Source organism: Lissotriton helveticus, chromosome 8 (genome assembly GCF_964261635.1).
Source record: "Lissotriton helveticus chromosome 8, aLisHel1.1, whole genome shotgun sequence".
Classification (NCBI taxonomy): domain Eukaryota; kingdom Metazoa; phylum Chordata; class Amphibia; order Caudata; family Salamandridae; genus Lissotriton; species Lissotriton helveticus.
Genome location: NC_136069.1, coordinates 1,248,584,204 through 1,248,604,526, shown reverse-complemented (window position 1 = coordinate 1,248,604,526; position 20,323 = coordinate 1,248,584,204). Strand labels below are relative to the sequence as shown.

The 20,323-nt window shown below is 46.0% G+C and overlaps 1 protein-coding gene across 2 annotated transcripts in view; it reads right to left on the bottom strand.

Moving 5' to 3' along the window:
- OCA2 (OCA2 melanosomal transmembrane protein) overlaps positions 1-20,323 on the bottom strand; it is a 1,149,362-nt gene that overhangs the window by 388,586 nt on the left and 740,453 nt on the right. For both annotated transcript variants that reach the window (XM_078656175.1, XM_078656174.1), the window contains 2 exons: positions 15,570-15,708; positions 10,359-10,491 (listed from right to left, as the gene is read on the bottom strand). In XM_078656175.1, coding sequence (XP_078512301.1) covers positions 10,359-10,491; positions 15,570-15,708 — 272 coding nt within the window. The remainder of the gene's footprint in view (positions 1-10,358; positions 10,492-15,569; positions 15,709-20,323) is intronic.

Sequence of the window (20,323 nt, the reverse complement as noted above, 5' to 3'; positions counted from 1 at the left end):
GCCTTATGGGCAATTTAGGACCTAACCTAGAGGTCACTTATATGTATTAAAAAGGAAGGTGTAGACATCGTAAGAGGTTCATTTTGCCAGGCAAAATGGCAATTTAGCCTGCACACACAGGCCGCAAATGCCTGAGAAGTTTGAAAAGGGTTATATAAGTGTATGGCACAACATGTGCTACAAGGCCCACCAGTAGCATGTAATTTACTTCCTTAGGTACATATAGAACTACTTTACTACTGACTTACAAATAAATTAAGTGTGCCCATTGGGTGTAAGCCGATTTAACCATGGTTACGGGAGAGAGCACAAGCACTGGTTAGGTACAGTGCACAGTGTCCTAAAGCCAACAAAAACCAGTTCAGAAAACAGCAGGGGCGAAGGTAAAACGTTTGGGGTGACCCAGCTGAGGGGGTCAAGCCCAACAGTGTCTTCGGTTCAATAAATCTGTATTTGATAATAAAAATAGATCATCAAAGCACAGGATAAAATACAATAAAATAGATACAATAATTCATTATCACAATATATTGGTCTCATTACGATACAATAAATACGAATATTAAATCCATAATAATTCAAACATGGATAATATAAAACATGGTTAAGCAGCTAAAATGCCCCATTACATCCCCTCCATTGTTTTCCTATTGTGGATGGCTTAAACCTGAACCTATGGAGCAGTAGGAGCTCTTCAAGTGTTTTTTAGCTGACATCCTGCACTGCCTTGTGGACAAAAAAGGCTGAGAAGGGAAGCTATCAAGGGCAGCAACGAATGAATTACAATGGACCAGTAGGAGCTGTGAGAAAGACAACCAGTGACTTTTCCACCATCTTCAGGAAGATGGAACTCTTGCCTGCAGCCAGAAACAGGGATGTATTTCAGTGAAGTGTGTTTTAACCTACCGGGGTAGTGTAATATTAAGTTGGTGGGGTCACCCCCTCCAAATTAATAATTCACTTTCTCACAGTCTTGACCTGAACACAGTAGTGTCTCCCATCCACAAATAAGGAAAATCTGACTTACCCCAACCTCAGGTTACACACACTGTCAAAACCTAAAGCTTTTTTCTGTGAGTACAGGCCCCATTTGCTCTGCATTATGCGTAATAAATTCTGAGACAGTATCAGTTAGCATATCAAACAACCTGTAAGCACCTACCCTTTGCCTCCAAACGATATAACATTAGCACGAGGAACTGGTGAGATCAGATGTAAGCAAATGGATGTATGATATGCGTAATCAATGCAATCTTTGATACAGAATCCTAATGTGCATGATGTACTTGTCAGGCCCGGTTCTAGCGGGTGGGCCGGGTGGCCAGGCCCACCCAAACATGAGCCTGGCCCACCCAAACAGGAGCCTTGGCCCTCGCAGTGAGGGCTTGAAGGCAGGCGCACACCGCCAGTGACCTCAAAGGGTGTCTGTGTGTGTGTGCGCCCGGGCTGAGACAGCTTCGGGGGGGGGGGGGGGGGGGGGCGCGCACACAGACTATCGCAGCCACAAACGAGTTCTTCACAGGTCATTAATAGACCATTTACATATAAACGAGGCTTTGTTTATTTTTTCACCCCTTCATCCCCACATGGTGAAAGGCGACAAATCCTTGCTTTGACATGGGTAACCTTTGCATACTGTTCTGCTGCATGGATATTTTTCTATGCAGTGTAGGAGAAAAGAAGGTTGTTTATTCCTATTCACCTTTCCTGACCCCTGCAGCTCCTTATCACATCAGGATGCCTGTGACACAAACTTTGACTAATGGAGTAGTAGGTAAGAGAATGTGTTACTATTTGTTTTTCTTTCAAAAATCGGCACAGGCGCAGCACGACACATACTTCATGTGCGCTTCATTTAAACAGTTTTTATCATTATCATGGCTGATGCAGTACAACAATTAGACCAAACAAAATGCCCAGATAGCGCTGGTGATTAATGATCCTGCTGGAGAGCAATCGTTTGTCTGTTAGTAGTTATTAAATGCAGATGAACTGTATTTTATGTGGAAGCTCAGTGGATTACTGCCTTTGTCACAGAGATCCTTGTGTTACTAGCAGTTCAGAAGTTACAATCCTAACATAGGACAGTGACCAATGAATTGTCACCAATGAGCAGCATACAAACATGAATGGTATAGTTAGAACTTTTCTTTTTTTGTTGTGTGATATAGTTAGAACGTCCTCAGTCGTTCATTATTCTAATGTTGCTAAAATGAGTATGTTTGGGCAGATGTACATTTTATCAGTAAAGCTGACCCCCATGAAATACTTTTTAAATCCTATGGTTGTGTTTCTCCAGACCAAACCCTTCTAAAATATACTGCCCACTAGTATGGATGACATGTGATTCCTACACATTGTAATCCTCATTGGCTAATGGGACATTCCCTGTAGACTGATTTATATACTTGTATGATTGATTGTCTCTGTATAATGTCTGCGTGGTGTAAAGTACTGACACACACTACACTGACATGAGTAGCGCTATACAACAAATGAAATGCATATGAGAGTGGCTACGTAGAGATGAGGGTACTGGAGGAGGGTGGCAGTGAGGGAATCCGAGGAGGAGAACCATGGGGGTGGAGATGGAGAGATGAGGGGCGCTGGTGGAGGGTGGCAGTGAGGGAATCCGAGGAGGAGGTAGTGGGAGGGGCTATGGAGCGATGAGGGGCACTGTTGGAGGGTGGTAGTGAGCGAGTCTGAGGAGGAGATCATGAGGGGGAGGGGCTATAGAGAGATGAGGGACACTTGTGGCATGTGGCGTGGCAGTGAGTGAATCTGAGGAGGAGGTCAATAGGGGGGGCCATGGAGGGATGAGGGGCACTGTTGAAGGGTAGCAGTGAGGGAATCCGAGGAAGAGGTCATGGGGTGGAGGGGGCAGCTAGGGAGAGATGAGGGGCACTGTTGGAGGGTGGTAGTGAGGAATCTGAGGAGGAGATCATGAGGGGGGGCTACAGAGAGATGAGGGGCACTGGTGGAGGGTGGCAATGAGGGAATCCGAGGAGCGGGTCATAAGGGGGAGGGGTTATGGGGAGATAAGGGGCACTTGTGGCATGTGGCATAGCAGTGAGGGAATCAGAGGAGAAGGTCAATATGGGGGCCATGGAGGGATGAGGGGCACTGTTGGAAGGTGGTGGTAAAGGAATTTACGGAGAAAGAGGATATTGGTGCATCTCCAAAAAAGACTTTCGCATCAGCCCCGTCATGGCCTTTCTGTTTTTGTTTATTTAATTAGCAGTCAGGTCATAAGGGCTACTGTGGAATATACTTTAAAGTGCGTGCTAATTATATTTACTTCTATATTCAATGTTTTAAGTTTGAAGGTGATTTTACTAATGTTTTTACCGAGAAAAATGAAAGTGGAGCCCGATGATGCCTGATACGGGGTTGGGGCCCAATGTCAGCTGTGAGATAAGGTGCATTGGAGAGGAGTGGGTATAATCAAGCCTGTTAGGGAGTGTGTTGCAGAGTCCGGGGTCAGGTGAAGGTAGTAATGAAGAGGGATTCTCCCTGAGGCTCCCACAGAGGAAGCCTGTGAAGTGTCACTTGCCAGATACACCCACCTCAGAAACCTTCTCTTCCCATCAAAGGAACATTCCATGGAAAAAACAATTTTGAGAGTGATAATATTTAGAAAGAGATTTGGAAAAGAGTGCGCTTTACTGGGCCTTGTAAGACTAAGAAGAGATAAAGGAGGGCCCTGAAGCAGGTCAGCCTAGACATATATCCGACAAATCGAGCCCTTGGCCCACCCAAATAAAAATTCCTGGAGCCGGGCCTGGTATTCATACACCAAACAAGTTATCTTCTGTCCTCTCTCCTCCACACAATACAATTTTCTAAAATAGCCCAATTGAATCAAGCAAATGAGGCAAAATCATGCCAAGGAGGCAGACTCAAGCACTGTAGGTAGAATCCACTCTAAGGGAAGTATGATAAAGTACCCAGAGCAAATTCCAAAATTAGGATGGTGCGAAATATGGACAGAGACATTTAAATCCTTCTAAACCACTTATGAAAGAAAGCATATCCCTGTCTCCAGCCTCTTTCTGCGAAAAGTAAATAAGTGATCCCTTTAAAATGGCTTTCCTTCTCTCTTTCAATTAAAGAAAAATATGAGGTTCTGGTGAAGATGAGTCTGAAATGATCCTTGAAAAAGAAACACAAATCAAGCTCTTTAGCAGCGTTAATACTAAAGAAAATCTGCGATAACAGCCTCCACAATCCTAGGTGTCTTGAAGAGTAAAGTCTGCTGAGAAGGCTGCTGCGTGTGTATTATGCATGCAAGAGTTAACTGTAGTTCACTTTTTCCCATTTGTATTACATCTAGGCCCTCCCAAAGTGTTACCTCACAAACTGGCAACTTTTCCACGTGAGCGTCACTATTTTCTCTCACATGTAAAACCGAGAGTTGTGTTTACTCGCAACGTAACTTCAGCGTTGTTTTCCTTGCAACTGAAACATGATGGATGTCGGTGATAGTTCTTCTCTCAACAACTTAAAAAGTTCATGATAGTCCCAGTTTTAACACGAAAACGCACATGCAGAAAACCTGTCAAACTACTGGTATTAGACTAGTTAGTTAGTGTATTGATTGGAAATGTCCTATTACTTTAAGTAATCTTTATTACTCCGGGTCCCGTAGTCCTCGACACCTTCATTCACCTAATGAGATATTATTTATAAACTATCTCTCTGACAGAAAAAAGAAAGAAAGGAATGCTGGACCTACCCTCCCCCTCCCGCCGGGAGTACATAAGGGTACAGGTCCCAGCATTCCATCTGAAATACCAAGCCAAGGATGAATGCCGGTAGCCCGGGAGGGAGGGAACCCATGAAGGTGTCGAGGACTACGGGACCCGGAGTAATGAAGATTACCTAAAGTAATAGGACATTACCCCCTGGTCCCTCCGTCCGACACCTTCATTCACCTAATGAGACATACCAAAGCAACCACGGCAATCATCCCAAAAAAATACAACAAACCACCAGAACCAGCAAGGAAAACCAGTAATTTATTGCAAAAACAGAATTCAAGGGCGAACACAACCCAACACCCCCAAAGCAAAACCGCCCTCATCACCCAGCAGATTGAGAAGGCGATAATGCCTGATGAAAGTATTGGAAGAAGCCCAGGTGGCCGCCCTACAAATCTCAGAGAGAGGGACACCCCGAACCTCAGCCCAAGAGGCCGCCACCCCCCTCGTAGAACGAGCCTGAACCCCAACCGGAGGAGGGGACCCAGAAAGCGAATAAGCCAAGGAAATGACCTGCTTCAACCAGCGACCAATAGAGACAGAGGAAGCCCTACGCCCACGGGAAGCACCCCCAAAGGAGACAAGCAGGGAATTAGACACACGAAAGGGAGCCGTGCGGTGAAGATAAACACGCAGAGCCTGCACACATACAACAAGGACCAACAGGGACCCCCCGGGGAATCCAGAACAGAGCCCAGCGCAGGCAAAACCAACTCCTGACACCTGTGAAACTGAGAAGCCACCTTAGGCACGAAGGACGAATCAAGACGAAGCACAACCCCATCCTCCGAAAAGGACAAGAAAGGCTCACGCGCCATCAAGGCCCCCAACTCGCTAAGACGACGAGCCGAGGTGATGGCCACCAAAAAAACAACCTTCAAGGTGACAAACTTCAAATCTACCTCTGACAAAGGTTCAAAAGGAGGATCAAGCAAGGCCCGAAGGACCAAGGGCAAATCCCACAGGGGAAAAGAAGGCCGGGAAACCGGACGAGAAAGTGAAAAACTGCGGAGCAGACGAGAGACCAAGTCCTCCCCATCAGAAAGGTTGCCCCACGGGGCCCGAACAGCCGCCCATTGAGCTCGTAAGGTGGACACAGCCCAACCCTTCTCAAAACCTTCCCACAAAAACTGAAGCACAGCCTGCAAAGAACAGTGCAAAGGGGAAAAGCCCAACGCCGAACACCACCGACTGAAGTTACTCCAATGGCGATCATAGCACCGAAGAGTAGAAGGCCGATGCGAACCCTGAAGAGCCACCGCTAAATGTTCCGGGAAGCCGCACCTCCGCCACCCCTGCCTCTCAACCTCCACACCGACAGCCGCACCTGGAGAAGAGACGGGGACGGGGAGGACCGCAGGGGAGACGGGGACAGGGGGAGAAACCAAGGGCCCCGCACAGCCAGAAGATGAACCGTCGGAAACCACGACCTCCGAGGCCAAAAGGGCAGAGCCACAACCACCTCCCGATCTTCCAGACACAAGCGGGACAGAAATCGGGGAATCAACGCCAGAGGAGGAAAGGCATAGAGCAGGCGGGACGGCCAGGGAACCGACGGGGCATCCACCGCCCAACAACCCTCCTGCCGAAACCGGGAGCAGAAGCGGGGAAGCTGTGCATTCCACCGGGAGGCAAAGAGGTCCAGAAAGGGACGCCCAAACCTCTCGCACACAAGCCGAAACGCAACCCGGGTGAGAGACAACTCCAGAGGCACCGGAAAACAGCAACTCAGGACATCCGCCGCACAGTTGTCCACACCCCTGAGATGAATCGCAGTCAGAGACAGCAGATGACTCTCCGCCCAACAGTACAATGGAACCACCACCGCGTTCAAAGAGGCCGAATGAACACCCCCCTGATGGTTGAGATAGGCTACCGTCACCATATTGTCTGACCGGACCAAGAGGTTCCTGCCGAGCAACAACTCCTGAAACCCCATCACAGCACGGGATACAGCCGACAGCTCCCACCAGTTGGAAGACCTGCGGCCCTCCAGCAGGGACCAACGACCCTGAAGGGACCGAGACCCCAAGGTCGCTCCCCACCCCAAAGCGCTCGCATCCGTCGTCAAGACCAACGAAGGAGCAGGCTGCAAAGGGAGCCCCTGGGACAGATGGACCGCCTCCGACCACCAAAGCAGAGCAGGGAGGATCACCGGAGAGACAGGAAGAAGAGACTCCCAATCGCGGGACAATGGATCCCAATGTGACAGAAGGTACCCCCACAAGGGGCGCAGGTGAAAACGAGCCCAAGCCACCGTAAAGACAGTCGCCGCCATCAGACCCATAAGACGCAACCAGAGGTGCACCGGAAAGGAACCCCCCGCCCGGAAACAACGAGGGTCTGGCAGGAACACACAGTTGAGATCCGTGCGAAACCGAGCACCGATGAACACCAGGTCCTGGGAAGAAGTCAGCTGGCACTTGGGTAAGTTGATCAGACACCCGTGCCGACACAACCCCGAACACACCAAGTCCCTGGCCTCCAACAACAGAGCCCGAGACGGAGCATGGATTAACCAATCGTCTAGATAGGGATACACCATCACCCCCTGAAGATGGAGCCAGGCGACCAAGGGAGCCACCACCTTCGTAAAGACCTGCGGGGCAGAACAAAGACCGAAGGGCAAAACCCGAAATTAATAGTGACACCCCCGAACACAAAACCTCAGGAAGCGACGGGACCTGGGATGCACCGGGACATGGTAATACGCGTCCTGAAGATCCAGGGTACACATGAAGTGACACGTAAGCACCAAGGGAATCACCCTCTGCAAGGTCTCCATGCGAAAGGGAACCCGCAACACCCAACCGTTCATCACCTTTAAATCCAGAACCAGGCGGAAACCCCCCGTATTCTTTGGGACCAGAAAGATCAGGGAATAGAAGCCCGACCCCACCTCCGAAGGAGGAACCTCCTGAATTGCACCCTTCAGAAGAAGATCCGCCACCCCTTGAGACAGGTGGGCCGTCCTGGAATGGCAAGCAGGCCAGGGAATCAGGCGGAGGCTGGAATCTGGAGGGGGAACAGAAAACTCCACCACGTAGCCCTCCCGAAGAACATCCAAAACCCAAGCGTCTGAACAGGAGTGAACCCAGGCATCCAGGAAGAAGTGCAGCCGCCCTCCAACCAACAACCCAGGAACCACAGCCAAAGAGTCAGGAGCGAGGCTTCGTGGGAGGAGGGGACCTGGCCTTACGATCCCGACCCCGACCAAATCTCCACTGGCCTCTCCCAGACCTCCTACGATAGGAAGGGCGAAAGAAAGATTTAGCCTTAGAAGGGACAGAAGCAACAGCAGCAGCAGAACCCTTAAAAGAAGAAGAGTGCTTCTTCTCCTTAAACAGTTTATGCAATTTGGTCTCCAACTCCCCCCAAACAGCATAGAACCCTGAAAGGGCAAACGCAAGGCACAGGCCTTCTGCGCCGAGTCTGTCTTCCAGTCCTTAAGCACAAGACTGCGACGAGCCGCCACACAAGCTCCGCCTGAGAGGGCAGCCGCCCGCACAACGTCAAAAGAGACATCGGAAAGAAGCTCCACTTGACGTTCAATATGCTCAAGAAGACCAGAACAGTCCGTGGCATCATCCATCGACTGATAGAGCGACTTAATGTCCGACAGCAGAGACTGCAACAAATAAGTCCCATAAACGCCGGCCCTCACGCCAGATGGGAGCCCGAATAAACCTTCCTGAGGGCCACGTCCGCCTTTTTCATCAACCGGATCTTTCAGCACAGCGTCCTCCGACAAGGAAGTGCGACCCACCAGACTAACCACAAAAGAGTCAATGGGGATCGAATCGGGCAGCTCCGTAGCCATATCCTGCAGGTGGTAAAGGCGGGTCATAAAACGTGGAACCAGAATGCGATCCGGGTCAGCCCACTCCCTCTTCAGGACATCCTTAATAAAAGGATGCACCGGAACATCAACAGCAGCAGAACTCTGGAACTGGCGCAGCAAAGAACCCCCAGCAGTACTGGGAGCAGCGTCATCTGCGAAACCCATGTTCTCCTTCACCTGCTTCAAGATGCCCGGCAAAGCGTCCTTGTCAATGTACTTCCCCTTCAGCTCCGAGTCCCCAGCCCAAGCAGACTCATCATCAGAAGAAGCAGAGGAAACAGGAGCAGCAGCCGACCCCTTGCGTCGGGCCCCACCATCACCCATCTCACACAGGGTCTCTCTTATCAAGCGCTTCAAGCGCGCATCCCCACCCCACCACGGCGTCTGGACCGGGCAGGAGACGGAGAACGCGAAACATCAGAAGAAGAAGAGGACCTCTCCCTGTGATGCCTCTTCCTTGAACTCTTCCCCATGCCTGAAAACAGCCAAAAACGAAGGCAAAGCAAAGCGCCACAGTAAGGACCAAATAACAGCAAAAACCGCTACGCGGTACTCACCCACTGCCCCGGTTTTTAAACAGCACCAAAAAATGCCGAGACAGAAACGCCTGATCCTGTCCAAAACGGAAGTCAGGCAGCGTCCCCACCGGAAGGCGTCATCACCAAGAACCAATCCGGAGACGCAAAGAAGGCCGCGCCCCCCAGTAAGCCCGGCAGACCGGGAGGGGCGGCCATCGGGCAGACACCGAGCCCACGCGAACCTAAATCCACGCGCGGCTCCAAGGAAGCGACCAGGACAGCCCGCGCCACTCTCCCCCAAGCCCGGGAGGGAGAGGCAATCCAACCAACCGAGGACACGCATCCTCAGAAGTAAGTACAGCGCAGGAGCACCAAGCACCTCGCGCCACAGCATATCCTGTCAGAATGACAGAAAAAAGAAACCGATGGAATGCTGGGACCTGTACCCTTATGTACTCCCGGCGGGAGGGGGAGGGTAGGTCCAGCATTCCTTTCTTTCTTTTTTTCTGTCAGAGAGATAGTTTATAAATAATATCTCATTAGGTGAATGAAGGTGTCGAGGACGGAGGGACCAGGGGGTAATGAGGAACTTCAAACAACCCTACAGACGCGCTGCAGAAGTAACAGCTTTCCATAGCCTGACAATTTAGTTGCTCAAACTACATTTCCTAAACTTTGAGAAGCTCCACAAGTCCATAATAGTAAAAAAGTATCTAGCGGGTGTCATTTTATATGGCATAAAAAACGTTGCGGCTTGGCCACTCCAGGTGTTTGTTTACTTCGCATGGTTTCCCCATATTACGATGCTTTGTGTCAATGACCAAGGCCACAAGAAACCCTTACGAGATGCTGCACAAAATCATACAGTGGAGACCAAGGTATACAACAAGAATGGGTAAAGTATGCGGTTAATGCAGCAAATTTTTTGTGGGTATATATTTTGCTATGCTGTCATTGTCATTGCGAATACTGTGTGGGGACACATCACCTCCTTATTACCGGTTTAACACCTCCATACAGTAATCCGCAATTCAAAGTTGACTAGTTCTACTTTTCAAAGCATTTGTAAATGAGCAGCACCTCACTTGCTACTTTGTTGAGTAGGAAATAATCTATTTTGTTGAAACCAGAAAATTATGCAGTATAATTATGCAGAAAACACCTCAGCTACAGAATCGCATAATTCCAGTGTACCCGCTTTTGACCTCTGCCGGGTGCTTCTTTTATGCACCTACTCACCAACAATTTCAATGGGTTCTTTGTTGTACAGTATTTTGTTCCCGTATAAGAGCCGCAGAAATGGAAAGGAGACGAGCAGTACAAGAGCAATGCCAATGAACATGTGTCCGGTGAACGAAGCGAAATCCAAACCCTTGGAATTAAATACAAAAATAAACCCAGAGTTATTTTCTTCAAGTCAATTAGCAACATTTCAAAAAACTTCCATTTGTTTACATTTAGCCATTTTTAGAAAGACAAGTGGATTAATTTCTTCAGGCAGAAAAACGTGCGTATGCATCTAATTAACTCAAATTTGCAGAGGAAGTAGATCTCAACAATAATTATTACTGCTGTATTCATATTTCTCGCCTAATAATTACAACAATGTATGGTTAAATATAGTATGCCAGTTGAATGTGTTTCGAACTTAGTCTACTAAATGCCACTGAAATGTTTATAGAGGAAATATTTTTCCCCACATATTACTTGTGTAGATTCTAGGATCTAAAGTCTCAGCATTTTTTAAAACTTTGTTAATTAACCTTTTTCCACATTAGCCATGGTGGAACTGTGATGTCTGGGTGAGACCCTTGGCTTGCAGTCTAAACCGGTCTGGATTGGGAGGCAAAAACAGTCCTTGGGAATGCTTTAATATCAGCCACACCACATACCACAGCAGCATACAAACAGTGTTTAATAGTTTCCAAGATGGTTGGGAGCAGAGGTAGAGGTCTCTCGCCAAAAGTAAGGTTTTTAGAAAAACGGAACAAATTAACTTTGAATCTCAACTTTCTAAATAAACTGCGTAAAAGGCAATTATACAGGCAGCTAGGAACACAAATCGTCAAACAATGCAATTGTTCAGGATCTTGAGAAATATAAAGCATCATAAATTCTCCAAGACACTTCCATGCCACTCCATCACTGGTTTCCGAGTCAGATGGGCTGAGGACCAACCCGGTCTGTGGACAAAGCCACATTGCAGGTACCCATCAACACGCACACGGTCTATGAACCGAGACTAGTCTGGAACAACCTCTCTGGGCCCTCAGAAGGATCCTCTGGTTCAATCAAAGAAAGGTTTCAAAGCCAGCATATTTCTATCATCCTAGACTGCACCTCTTCTCTCTGCACCTCAACCTCGTCATACTAGGTTTCTGATCACCTTAGAGCCTTATTTTTTTTTTTCGTTCACATTGTAAATCTAAAAGCATGCATCTGTACCCTGATGTGTCAGCTATGTGTTCTATTGTTGTGTATTGTTGCCTGCTGCAGTTTAAGACTAGGTTAGCACTTTATAAATACCTAGAGCAACATAGAAGGGGTTAATATTGACGCTAAACAGTATGTGTGCAAAGGTTTACCCTTGGCGCACCATTTCCTGTATTAACACCATGCACCTCAGGGCTAATTTGTGCCACAAATCAGAACCTTGCTATGAGCTCCGATACCTGCAGATTAAAGTAAATAGGATCAGTCAGTAACCCCTTCGCCGTGGGGCTAATTCCCCCATGGCGCTGGGGGGAGTGGGGTGCGCGCAGCGCCACTGTGCTTGTGACGAGCTCGGCTCGTCACACTGCACGGTGGCGCTGTGCTCATGACGAGCTGAGCTCGTCATGACCACTCCCGTTTTGCAGAACGTTCAGCACAGCGGGGGAATTAGCCTCGCGTGTGAGCGCCGCACGTGTCATGACGAGCTCAGCTCATCATCAGTACAGAGCCACCATGCCTCATGACGAGCTGAGCTCGTCATGAGCATGGAAGGAGTTAAAATTGAAGTTTATGTACTCAGTGGAAGGATCTACAAAAAGGAAAATATTAGATATTTCAATGGGTTATTAGTGGTTCTATGATAGAGGAGCAGGGTCGGCTACAAGAGAAGTAGTCACTCCTGGCACTGGAGGTAAGACCCAAAGTAGCACCATGGTGCTCATCCTGCAGATCGCTTTACTGAATGTCTACCGGGACCGGTCACTTGCCTATAAAATACTTTGAGACACTAATATCTTGCAATAGAATGTTTATTAATGACTGGGTAACAGTAACCATGTTTAACCGCTTAAACATTTGTTTCCAGAAAAAAAATCCGCCCGGACTTTAGGGTTTCCACCATTCATATTGAATATATGCTATGACCACAAGGGCGCCGGACATTAAACAAATATGAATTAGTTTAGCCAGTGAGCAGCTGTGCTCATTATGCTTGGTGTCCCAGCCCAGAGGCATGCGAATGTGCTCAGAGATTCATTGCACCTTTTCCAAGTGCCTACTCTACAACTGCAAGGGTCATCAGGCCATGCACACCTGATCATTCTGTGTGCACTTTCAATGAAGTATAGACTCAGTTAGCCCAGGGAGAGCCATAAATAAACCGAGTATATTCATTTTACAAAACATCTGAAAATGGGTTGAAGGTACTGCCCACTGTAGGGGAGGGACGGTGCATAATTCAGGTCTCAATGTAGGTCAACAACGAGGAGACATTTCATTAAAGCTTCTAGGGGCTCTCGTTGGCAGGTTAACACCAAAGCAAAACCACAGACAGAAAGGTAGACTGGCCATGTGGGAAACATGGGATTTTAAATGTCTCTAGTGAGCCCTCTAACAAATAATATGGACCACCCACAACAAAGCAATTGTTGTCTTGTTTGACTGACCATCACCCAATTAGTGCAGTACAGGCCACTGAGACACCTACAACGATATCCTATCAATTCTCTATTGCTTTAGTGCAGGCAAAAGACATATGAATGAACCTCCTGAAAGCCCAGCTTGGTTCCAGGTAACAAATCACTTTGGTGGTGCACGTTTGCAGCATGCTGCTGTTTAGGAGAAGTGTGGCTCAATGATTAGAGTGGCAGACCGTGATGTAGAGGTCTGGCCCGTGACCAGAGTTCAATTCCCGCCTCGGCGGGTCTTGGGCACAATAATTCCAATTCCCTCGGACCTGAAATTTCTCTCGCTTCGTGCCTATTCTAATCATGGGTCCCACTCTGCAACTCTGGGCAATAGCTTGCTTAATCTCCGCAACGGCCCCAACAGCACTAGGATGCCTGGCTTCACCCTGGGGGTGCCCAGGAGTGGACACTTCACAGGGAAAAGCAGGAAGGGTTCCACAGCGGTATGCGTACAAGCATCTTGATGCCCTTGCGGTGATACGTGCGCTATACAAGTACTACATTTTTTTACATACTGACTGCTGTGCCAATTTGAACCATTTCATTCATTTGGGAGGGGTTAGGTTATGTTTGGCGGCAACAACAATCAGCACATTCTTTGTTTACAAAGAAAAAATGTAAATAGTGTGCAGTATGGTGCAACACAATTCCTCTTATCAAAGCCCCTACAAACAAATCATCCTACAAAAATATTCAAGGACGCTTTAAGTTAGGGCAACCGGTGCGCCGACTGGACGCTGCCCGGAGGGGGGACACTGACCTCAGGGTGGGAACGCTGTGTTTAGCAATAAGTTATGGTTTGAAATTACCTGCTACATAGTTCCATAATTACCCAGCTTTCAGGTAGCAATAAAAATGTCAAGATAATTTTTGCGATTAACGAATGTTTCTGCTTGGGAGAGAAAGATCAGTGTTTTGTCTAGTGACAGTTTTGACTCGCCATAAAGTAGCTTAGAGGGTTCATGTTGTGAGCGGTGGGGAGGGGCAGATTCAACAGACGATGAGGGAAAAGTGATTTATGTAATTTTCCCTCTTCGTCTGTCGAACTCCCCCTCCCCGCCGCGCCCCACCACTCTTACCTGCACAGGCCGCTGCTGGTTGATATGCCTGCTGTAAGGAACAGATCTGTATTTTATGTGGATATCCGAGTGGAATAGTAATGCCAGCCTTTACCAGTGCTTTAAAACAAATGAAATGTATGTGAGAGAGGGACTATGGAGAGATTCACTTTTGCTGGATGGTAGTGAGGGAATTCGAGGAGGTAGTCATTGGGTGCAGGGCATCAAAAAAGACTGTTGCACCAGGCGCCACCAGCGCTAGAGCTGGCCTTGAACACATTATGCAATGTAGTCCTCTGAGGCTGTTAGATGGAGTCAAACAGACCCCTTATGCGCCAGAGCACAGACGCAGAAGAGGCGATGCACTCTCGAACAGAGCAATTAGTTACCCTGACTGCAGCAACGTGTGCTCACCCATAAACTCAATGAGTGTGAGATGGGATTCGGTCTGCACATTCAGAAAAAGAGTGGTGGCTGACCGGCCACTTCAAGTCCTTGTGCATGCTGCCCAGAAAGCACAAGCAGCGGCTGAATGGAACACTGCTCGCGATTTCTATGCAAGTCCTGTCCAAGGGGTTTAAATTTACTTGCAGAGTAAGAGCGAAGACACCCATCACAATGCCACTCACTCTGTCACAGGTGGGATACGATGAGTGAGCGAATCTCCTTGCACGGATCAGAAGTGAGGGTTCAGGACAGGTATGACGTGCAAAATAAGTGCCCCCCCCCCACTAACTTGTAAGTGCCTTGGGATTCACTAACTTTAAAGTACATTATCACTTTGAAGGCAGTCAGAGGTATAATGCTGGCAAGAAAAGGAGCAAATATATATGGAGGTTAGTAAATAGAAGGTAAACACCCCCAAGTGTGGTGGGGATGCAAGGTAAGGAGTTTCTCCACAGGTAAAAAATATATATATATTTGCAGAAATAAAACAAACTTCTAAAGCGCAGTTGCACTATTTTCAAGGCCACATGAATTATATGATTTTGCAGTCACAGTGTTTTCCACATAATTATGGATTTGTCGCATATTATTCAATTAATATGCAGACTTTGACAATACATTTTTTAGTTCAAACTAATCAAAAGTTACTAAAGACACTACCAAACATGTTGCAACGCAGTGGAAGGCCCGCATTATTTAGGTCTTAAACTGATACTGAGGTGAAACATTTTGTCCAGAGAGTCTCATTGTATTTAAAAAGTGACAAAATAGTGAGGCAGTATTACCAGAAGATATGCTGCTTTATGCCACATAATTTGCCTTTTTTTGCTCCACAAGTTAGTCAAAGAAACCCTGCCACATAATTTGCTTCTGCCTGCCACATAATTCCAGTGGTCTCGACTATTACGTGTTTATATATGTATAAATGTACACCTGCTACATTTAAGTACGCAAAACATGCCGTGGCATTGTAGGCGCTTGAACTTCACATTAAAATCAGTTGCATTTAACGCTCAATATTCCCGCCAGTTGCTGACAGTACCTACCGCCTTCCTCAGCTCCAGATTGGAGACGATGATGACGTTGGGGGGATCGCCCACAGCCGTGGCGGCGCCGCCAATGTTCGTGAAGATTACCTCCGCAATCAGGACGTGCCGCGGATCCAGGTTGAGCACTTCGCATAACCTGCGGCACAGAGAGGAACAGGGGCTCAGAACACGCCGCCTTGATTGGGCCGGCTTCCAAATCAAATGATTGCCGGGCTGAAAAAATGGCTCAGAGAAACTAAAAATACCGTACTGCGGCACACATTTCATCAACAAGGTAAACTAGAACAGCCGCGCTGTACTTTTCAAGCAGTTATTCCGATTTGGCCCCCTGAACCTCTATGCCACTGCCAATAATCTATGCTGTGCAATCAACTACGCATCGTTTCTTCAGAAAGTGCTACGTGAGAAAAATAAAGGACTACGTAATTGGATAATAAGTGGATTTGAGGGGTCAGCATGATCTGGCTTTATTTTCTAGAATTTTAATATTCTTAAACATTACAGGCAAATTACTCCACATTCACAGGGTAAATCACAGAAAAAGGCGCATTAATATCTTCAAGGCTACGGCCAATAAGGATAAACTTTAGGAGCTACATGAAAGCCAAAGAAGCTACAGAGGTTGGCATCTGCATTAATACCTTCATTATACATTTCCTTCCTATTACTAGCCACAATCTCATTGGGTAAAGAAGCACTTATGCTGATAGGCCCTGCAAAATGCTTGTTCACTCTCACACGGATAGAGCACCAGCTTCAATGTCCCTTTCGGAAAATAACAACCAAGGAAAAAATGTTGAGCACTGGTGGAGGAATAGCCAAAAGAGAAATAAACGTAGCCTCCATTTTAAACAAACATTGGCAAAGACACTTGGTCTTGCCTTTTCATCTATTGACTTTGCCAAAGCTGAACTGCACCAGCCAAAAAATAAAAAGTGTGATGCTATATATGCATTCCTGCATCATCACAAATGTGCATGTATGCTTCATGATAATCTAGTGGCCCAGCCTCTTGACATGCATGCACATACGTAATGGCATGGGATCTGATTTGTTTTTTGCTTAATGTACCCTTCCAAGATGGCAAACCCCATCTTGGAGTCTTTTTTTCTTCTTTGGAGTGGCCTATCAGCAAATTGCAACTGCAAAAAAAGATACATTTTTTCCTTTAAAATAAAAATGTAGGTAGAGGTGAACAGCGGAGGTGAAAAAGGTAGGATGACCACTGCAAGCAAGAAGCGGGAGCAGTCAGGGGGCAGGGTAAGAGAGAAAGGGAGGGGCAGCTAAAGGGTGGAACATTAATTATGGAAAATAAGAAAACCAATATGGGGAGCAGCAAGGGACGCAACCAATGACCTGGGGAACGAAGAAGGGTGAGCAACTCCGAGAGCGCAGTGGTGAGGATTTCAGTCAGGAAGTTGCACACAAGGAAGAGAGCGAGAAAGCTCATACACTGGCGCGGAGTACAGCTAGAAAAAGAAAACAGGTTCACTGAATGTGAGCAGTGGAAAGATACAAATTATCCAGTCAAAAGGGTGGTAAAGAAACTATGCTGTAGGGGAGGGACAAAGGAGAGCGACAAAGAACACCATTGAATAAGAAGCAGGTGAGTGACATGAAAGCTTACCCATGGTAAGCAACGGGCTGGCCCAGTGTATTTATTGACATCATCAACAATATGACTTTGATAACAAACAGCTAAAAACGATCTATAGGTAGGACCTAAAAAGCAAAATACAAGCATTAAAGTGCTCGAACAACAATGCAAACATGTAAACGAACTCTAAGCACACACTTCAATTGAAATTGTCTCTCCGGTATGTGTTGAAAATAATTAGTAAAATTAATTGAAGTTCGATATAAATAAATCAAATTTGAGACTAGGAGAAATATTCATTAGTTAACTAGTCCTATAGGGGGATGCCTACCCTAGGTGGGGTTGTACTTGAGGGGGTAAACACCCATGATTACTTTGGCATAAAACTATCAGACAGTATGTCATGGAAATAACATGGGACTAAGATGTCCTTGAAAAATAGGCAAATTGTTGGTGTACTTTTTGAAGGAAGATTGCACATCGACTAGCAAACCAGTTGCAGCCGCTCTACAGATTTATGATACAAAAGCTGCGGGTACTACCCTTTATGGGACTGAATTGTGGAGGTTTACTAAATTAGATGACTTGTCTAAAACTTAAAATAAGTTTCTGAGAAACCTGGTGCTTTTGCCACCGAGCACTCTGCTCTATCTCCTAAGTTGGATATGGGCAGAAAATCTATAGCTGACAATGCTAAGTTACGCCCACTGTTATTTTGAAGGAGAAGCTGGTCAGCACCAATTCTTGCTTCCCTGTGCCAATGGAAGTTAGCACCTTGGACAAGTTCAACAAGATGTCTTGGATAAGTCATGTGAAGTAACTGCTGTATGATATTGGGTTGTGAGAAATCTGGGACAACACCGTTCCTGACTCTTTCCCTTCCAAAGATTGTTAAAACACGTTATTGGGAATGGGTAGCACAAACTGAGACTAGCAATTCCTCTTATGGGCGGCTTACAAGCGAGTTTCTGGATTTCAAATCAGTTAGCACACAGGAACACTTACGATATTATCCAGGTACGGAATGATGGAAAGCTTTACATCGAGTATAGGATTGGTACACGTCTCCTTAACACCTTCACCAGCAGTTGGCATCACAAGTCATTGTCAACCTTGTTATCTTATGGTTGCAAAGCTGCCAATGAAGCTATCGCCCATGTAGTCTTTGCTTGCCCAGCAAATGCGCTTCCACAAGCCAGGTGGATAAAAACTATTTTTCAGACAGTTCGGAACACGCAATAACGTATCAGTTTTGTGAATATCAAGATCAGATTCTAGACCTTTATTTGCCCATGCGGTCACTAAATTTCTAGGACAGATGTGGGGCATCAGGAGGAAAACACCAAAGTTTTAACATATAGGTTTTACTCCTTAGTTGGCAGTTGGACATTTTATAAATTGTATCCTTTAGCTGGTAGTTCTACAAATTGTTCTCTACCATAGCCAGTATCTTAGTCATTTTTAATTTTCTTGCATTGAAGAAATTAATTAACTGTGATTTCAGATCTGAGTCAATTCCACCATCTAATCTTTGTAAAATAGCTAACCTTTCCAACAGCATAGTACAATTACCTATAGGCTTGGTTGGTATCAGATGAGTTGTCACTGCCCGGCTCAAATTGATTAGGAGTACACAATATTTGCTGATTGCAAACAATGGAAGCAGCCACAGTACTGTAATTTCTATAACCTTTTTAAATGGGGAGTATGAAAAAAAAGTGTGCCATTTCTCTTTACCATAACCTGTTTGTTTTCAGTTAATTGTGTCTATCAGTTGTGAAGCCATGCACATGTTAAATAATATTAAATAGGATTACACACTATCTAGGAGGAAGAACCCTCTCCAAACTTCATATATGGAAGGAATATAGATGCCTTGGTCACATTCATAAACACAGAACCTACTTTTGATTTTCAGAATGGTACTGTTTTTAAGACTAAATATTTATACTTGATCTAGCCAGTTACCAACTAAACCACAACATGACCCAGAGTCTGTAGTGGTTAATATGAGCCGGTGGTTAAAGGTGGGAACCATCTGAACTTATTTTTGAGGTTTGGCACTTATTTTTCCTCAACAGACTTTGATCTAGAGCAAGAGAGAAAAATAAAAGGGGGAAAGATGGTGGAAGAGAAAGTAACCAAGTGACAAAGGGAGAAAACAAAGATTAAAAAGAACCTCCAAAAGCGAGATAAAGAGGCAGGAAGTATTGGGTGGTGGATTAAAAAGTCATGAGGTGGAATCAAGACAAAACAATCTCGTCTTCGGAATCCGGGCTCCTGGGCAAGACTTTAGGCTTCTGCACTAATTTGTCTACAAATTAGGCACTGAACTGTGTCTGGAAATAACCCAATTCAAGGCAGGTTTCCCTGCCTTTGCAGTCATGTCCCTGCTGCATACAATACCCTTTTCACAACAAGGGGCTGATTAAGAGAAAGTGCCAGCATACTGCATTGACCAAACCTACTTGCCACTGACCCCCCTCATGGGGTGTTCCAACTATATATGAGCTGCAAGCATTGAAATCCGTGCACTAAAGAGGTGAAAGTGAGGTTAAGAAGCGATCCACCACAGAGAACCAGGATTACTCTACTAAAATAATTGACGTAATTTTAACAACCACGGTATTGGAACAATCTTGGTTTATTGTGCCTAGTCATTGGCCACCATAGCTACAACTATTTTTGTGTTGGGTTTTTCTTTAATTTTCATTTGAAATATTCCCTAAAGTGTTACATTACATTAGTAAAAAAAAGACTCTTTTCATTGTATTATAAATTTTCAATTGGACATATAAATCAATAGGTAGTCAAACTAGTAACTGAATGAATAGTCATCGAAATTAATTTTTTCTATAGCTTTTCCTTTCATTCTTTTTTCTAGCATACTTTCTAAGACGCTGCCACAGACAGATGTAATGGTCTGTCTGCCAGGCCTATTGCTTCCAGCATATAAGGTGTTGGATTTGGGTCACCTCCTTGCGTATGACTGGAGGGTGTTGTGTATCTCACTTTCCTCTCTTGATTCAATATCTTTCTTTCTTATTCTTGTGCATTTGTGTAATACATATGAATTCCTCAAACACTGTCAGAGATGTAACTGAAATGGCCAGTAAATAGTATCAATGGGAAAGTTCAGGTAGGTTAGTAGTGG